Here is a 5,636-nt window from a genome sequence, read left to right as displayed (position 1 = left end):
GATCTGCCGCCTTGGCCTCCCAAAGTGCTGGAATTACAGGCGTGAGCCACCACAGCCTGCCCCAGGTGCTGTTTTAAGTGCAGCAACCCAGCAGTGAAGGAGACAGGCAGCCATCAGTGTTAACCCAGAGTCAGCTAGGAATTCCCCATGCAGCAGCAGAGACATCTGAGGCCATAGAGGACCTGAACAAGGGAAGCGCAATTCCAGCCTGTCTGGACTTTTGGGAAGAAAGCCACTTGGGCTTCTCCAAACACAAGCAAATAAAACAGTTTTGTGGGTCCCCTGTCCCCGTCTACTTTCCCAGAGCTCGCTGATGGCTGGGAAAGAGGTGGCTGGGAGGGGGTGGCTGGGAGAGGTGCCTGGCTCCGCTGGCCTGATGGCTTCTGGCCGTGCTTCCCTCCCAGGTATACGAACTCAGTGGAGAGCGGCATGACGTACAGTGGTCCGTGAAGACTTACCAGGAAGTGGCTGAGAAGTTTGTGGAAACTCACCCCGAGTTTATTGGAATCAAAATCATTTATTCGGATGACAGGTGAGAGAGAACATTGCTGAGGAGCTGAGGCTGGGAGACTGGGAGGCAGGCGGAGCTGCTGGGCTGGGAGGGAAGTGCCAGTTCGGGAGACGCCGCCCAGCACGGGTGCCAAGGGGCTTTCTGTGTGTGAGGACAGTAGCAGGGATGGGTCCTGAAGCCCCTCCTAGTTCAGGTCTTCACCACCAAACCGAAATGAAGAGCGTGTCAATTTCCCAGATAAGTCTTGTCTGTGACTCCATGTCAGCCTGGGTGACTCAGGTATAATGGTTTAGCCTGAATGTTTGGATAATTGGCCCATTGTTTGGTTTCAGTTTGTTCTGTGTTCGGTTGCGTGCGAGCCCCTGATCAGGGAGACGTCCTGAGTGGCACCGGCTCAGGTCTGCATATGGAGAGCCCCAGTAGCACCACGTGCATGGCCTGGCACGTGGGTGAAAGACCCACTCTTTTTCCCAGGGAAGCACAGAAAGCTTTGCAGCTTCAGCGTCCTGACTTTACCAGACAGGACCTCTCCCCTCATTTTAAAGAGCAGCCAGTCTAAGGCTGGGACCTGTCTGTGGCCACAGCCGCAAGGGCAGCAGCCAGTGGGGTCACTCAGAGTCAGGCACAGGGTGGGCAGCGAAGGGATCAGCACGGCGGCTCCTCTGCTCCACCCACCCACAAGCCTGGGCTCTGGAGGGCATTGACTCGCCAGGAGCCTCCTCCCAAGCCCAGTCCTCCTGAGTCCCCTCCCCTTCCAGGGGGCCTGGGCCCCGGAGGAGCTGAGCTCTGGCCTGTGTGCCCATCCCCCTAGGAGGGAGCTTGCAGGATGGGCCCAGGTTCTGCTCAGCGGCTCCCTCGTGCCAGCTGCCCCTTGCCAGGGCCAATGGCAGGAGGGTGTGGGGGCTAAGCTGAGCGCACCAGTGCCCCCAGGTTCGCCTAGGCTCCAGGGAGAGGCCGTGGGTGGAGCTGGCCAGGAAGGCTTTGCCCCCACAGAGCCAAAGATTGGAGCCGGAGAGTCAGTGGCAGGGAAGAGACCTGGAGCCTGTTGTGGGCTTGCGCCAGACCCCGTTTTGGTGTTTTTGTGTCATGCTGCCTGCCTTGCCCTGGTAGGGTTTCTGCAGTGCCCAGGGTCCTGCTGATGTAATCAGCAAGAGGCCAGATGGTTACCAGGTCCAGTCAACTCAACAGGGACTTGGGTGACCTGTGGCCCTTTGCAGGTGTCCAGTGGACAGACAGCTGTCCCTGAACGGCATCCACGTCCATGCCCCCTCACAGAGATGCAGGGAGAGTTGAGAACAAGGCCACTTGCCTCCTCCGAATGCAGACAAAGAAGACTGTTCCCGTGGGTCCTCTGACTCCACCTACTTTTCAAAGACTACAGGTCCCCCTAGAGCCAGCAAGTGTCTTTGAAGTATCGATTTGTGCCAGGCGCGGTGGCTCACGCCTGTAATCCTAGCACTTTGGGAGGCTGAGGTGGGTGGATCACCTGAGGTCAGGAGTTCAAGAGCAGCCTGGCCATCATGGTGAAACCCCATCTTTTTTAAAAAAAAAAAAAAGAAGAATGGATTTGGGGTCACAGTGGCCTGGTCGGGGTGGGGTCAGGAGAGCAGGGGTGCCTCAGGTTTGGGAAGCGGCTGCTGTGCACTCAGGGCCGCCCAGCCCCACACAGAGGGCATGCTCTGGGGTGTGTAGCTCTCTGTCCGTGCTGGGCACTGTCTCCTGGCTTTTCCATCTCTCTCGCAGATCCAAAGATGTGACTGTCATCGCAGAATCCATCCGAACAGCCATGGAGCTCCGGACCAAGTTCCCCACGGTGGTGGCAGGGTTCGACCTGGTAACCCATGCTGTGAACACGAGGGCTGCCTGTTAAGGGTGCATGCAGGGATGCCTGTCTGGGTGGAGCGGCAGCTCCCTGGGACGGGAAAGCGATGTGCCTTTGGTACCCCTAAAATCCCAGGGACAGGCTCAGCCTGCTGACCCAGCAGGGCTGCTCAGAGCTCAGTGCTGATCCTCTTCAGGGGCCTGCGGAGGATGGCAGTCACTGGAGAAGGGAGAGCAGCCAGTTGGCTAAGAAGGAAAGTTCCAGAATAAGGATGGCATTCAGGGAGTTCTGACGACAGTGATGGTCTCATTCCCCATGGCCCTGCCTGTGCCCTTTTCTCTATTCCACACTGCTCACCCAGGTGTGGCTCTGAAAACCCTCACTGCCCCCTGTAGCATGCAGGGTGGGGGGTGGGGAATAATATCTGGAAACAGAGTCCAGGATGGAGCCCGCTCTTTGCAAATACTCAAGGCAGTGATATTTGTCCCTGCCCTCTTTTCTATTCCATTTTCTTCCTTATCTATATATATATTTTGAGACGAAGTCTCACTCTGTCACCCAGGCTGGAGTGCAGTGCTGCGATCTCAGCTCACTGCAACCTCCGCCTCCCAGGTTCAAGTGATTCTCCTGACTCAGCCTCCTAATTTTTGTGTTTTCAGTAAAGACAGTGTTTCACCGTGTTGATCAGGCTGGTCTTGAACTCCTGACCTCATGATCCACTCGCCTCAGCCTTCCAAAGTGTTGGGATTATAGGTGTGAACCACCATGCCCAGCCACACCTGTTTTCGAAGCTGCGCATTCATAGGTGTTGTCATTGTCCCACACCCTCCCACCAAATCAAAGCACAGCCAGGACAGATTTCTTAGGTGAAAGCTCATTAATCTCATTAAGACTCTAGACCCAGAGCGGTGGTGCTGGCCAGGCGGAGTGGCTCACGCCTGTAATCCCAGCACTTTGGGAGGCTGAGGCAGAATCACTTGAACTCAGGAGGTGGAGCAACCACTGCACTCCAGCTGGGCCACAGAGAGAGACTCCATCAAAAAATAAAATCTAGATTAGGCCAGGGCAGCGGCTCATGTCTGTAATCTCAGAACTGTGGGGGGGGGAAGGTGGGAGGGTCTACAGAATCTCGCTCTGTTGCCCAGGCTGGAGTGCAATGGCACGATCTCTGCTCACTGCAACCTCCACCTCCGGGGTTCAAGCGATTCTCCTGCCTCAGCCTCCTGAGTAGCTGGAATTACAAGTGCCCACCACCATGCCTCATTTTTGCATTTCTTTTTTTGAGACAGAGTTTTGTTCTTGTTACCCACGCTAGAGTGCAATGGCGCCGTCTCAGCTCACTGCAACCTCCACCTCCTGGGTTCAAGCGATTCTCCTGCTTCAGCCTCCCAAGTAGCTGGGATTACAGGCATGTGCTACCACACCCAGCTCATTTTTGTGTGTTGTGTATTTTTAGTGGAGACAGGGTTTCTCCATGTTGGTCAGGCTGGTCTTGAACTCCTGACCTCAGGTGACCCACCTGCCTTGGGCTCCCAAAGTGCTGAGATTACAGGCGTGAGCCACCACACTGGGCCTCATGTTTGCATTTTTAGTAGAGATAGGATTTCACTGTGTTTGCCAGGCCTTGACCTCCTAATGTGCTAGGATTACAGGTGTTAGCCACTGCACCCAGCCAAGAGGTGCCCTTTTACTCCTAAAGCACTCAGCTACGGAGCCCCACGGCTGTGTGTAGCTTACTTTGAAAAGCATGGTTTTGGTGTGGTTGTTCTTCCTGTTATAGGCAAGAAACTGAGTCTCAGGGAAACTGACACACAGGGGCCTACAAGAGGTGGGTGGCAGTGGTGGCTGGAGTCCTCTGACACCTGGGGCCGGGCTTTCATTCTCTCTCTCTGTCTTACCCTCTGGGTCCCTTTTTTTTTTTTTTTAGACAGTCTTGCTCTGTTGCCAGGTGCCAGGCTGGAGTGCAGTGGTGTGATCTTGGCTCACTGCAACCTCCGCCTCCCGGGTTCAAGCAATTCTCCTGCCTCAGCCTCCCAAGTAGCTGGGACTACAGGTGCACGCCACCATGCCCAGCTAATTTTTGTATTTTTGGTAGAGACAGGGTTTCACCATGTTGGCCAGGATGGTCTCGATCTCTTGACCTCGTGATCCGCCTGCCTCGGCCTCCCAAAGTGCTGGGATTACAGGCTTGAGCCGTGCCTAGCCATCTCTGGGTCTCTTTAGGTCTCCCTCTGACTCTCCTTCTCCTCCCTCCCTGCCCACCTCAGGCTCAGGGCTGAAGCACTTGGACCTGGGAGGTGCTGTGAGGAGCCAGGGCGGAAGGGGCTGGGGCATACAAAACATAAACTCTGAAAATAGGGGAACTATTTCAGGGGACGAATGAGCTCTCTTTTCTTTCTCAACTATGTTCCTTCCCATTCTTTTTTTTCTTTTTTTTTGAGACAGAGTTTCGCTCTTGTTATCCAGGCTGGAGTGCAATGGTGTGACCTCGGGTCACCGCAAACTCCGCCTCCTGGGTTCAAGCAATTCTCCTGCCTCAGCCTCCCAAGTAGCCGGGACTACAGGCGCGTACCACCATGCCTAGCTAATGTTTGTATTTTTGGTAGAGACGTGGTTTCACCATGTTGGCCAGGATGGTCTCGATCTCTTGACCTCGTGATCCACCCGCCTTGCCCTCCCAAAGTGCTGGGATTATAGGTGTGAGCCACCGCGCCTGGCCGCTCCTTGCCATTCTTAAAAGGTTGCATGACAAAGGTCCCGGCAGTGGCGGCAGGGTACAAGGGAGGGTGTGCACGGGCTACAAAGGGCGCCATCAGCAAGTGAGGCACGCGCCCCGCAGACGCCTCCTGTCCCTCTGTCCTGCAGGTGGGACATGAGGACACTGGCCACTCCTTGCACTACTATGACAAAGCGCTGATGATTCCCGCCAAGGATGGTGTTAAGCTGCCTTACTTCTTCCACGCCGGAGAAACAGGTGAGCCCGCGGGAATCAGCAGAGGAGGGCAGTGGGAGAGCTTCTAGCCACGACTCCAGCCTGCTGCCGGGAGACAGGACGGCAGCCGCACCTCAGGGATAGGGCCTGCAGATGCGTCCAGAGCCCTGTCCTATGTTCTCGCTCATTAATCCTGACAGCAGCCCTATGGAGAAGGAATAACTAGGATAATAGAATCAGCCACTTTACGTGTATTATTTTTAATTTATTTCTAATTCTTACCCCAGTCCTGCTCATGTTTTAATCTCCATTTGATAGATGAAGAGCCCAGCGCTCCAAGCGTGGTGTTAGCGGTCCAGGGTTAAAGAGCT

At 55.3% G+C, this 5,636-nt stretch overlaps 1 protein-coding gene across 2 annotated transcripts in view; it reads left to right on the top strand.

Moving 5' to 3' along the window:
- ADA2 (adenosine deaminase 2) overlaps nucleotides 1-5,636 on the top strand; it is a 34,752-nt gene that overhangs the window by 20,129 nt on the left and 8,987 nt on the right. For both annotated transcript variants that reach the window (XM_037734932.1, XM_017518606.2), the window contains exons 3-5: nucleotides 405-532; nucleotides 2,255-2,345; nucleotides 5,199-5,307. In XM_037734932.1, coding sequence (XP_037590860.1) covers nucleotides 405-532; nucleotides 2,255-2,345; nucleotides 5,199-5,307 — 328 coding nt within the window. The remainder of the gene's footprint in view (nucleotides 1-404; nucleotides 533-2,254; nucleotides 2,346-5,198; nucleotides 5,308-5,636) is intronic.

Source organism: Cebus imitator, unplaced genomic scaffold (genome assembly GCF_001604975.1).
Source record: "Cebus imitator isolate Cc_AM_T3 unplaced genomic scaffold, Cebus_imitator-1.0 Scaffold689, whole genome shotgun sequence".
NCBI lineage: Eukaryota > Metazoa > Chordata > Mammalia > Primates > Cebidae > Cebus > Cebus imitator.
This window is presented reverse-complemented; position numbering and strand designations above follow the sequence as displayed.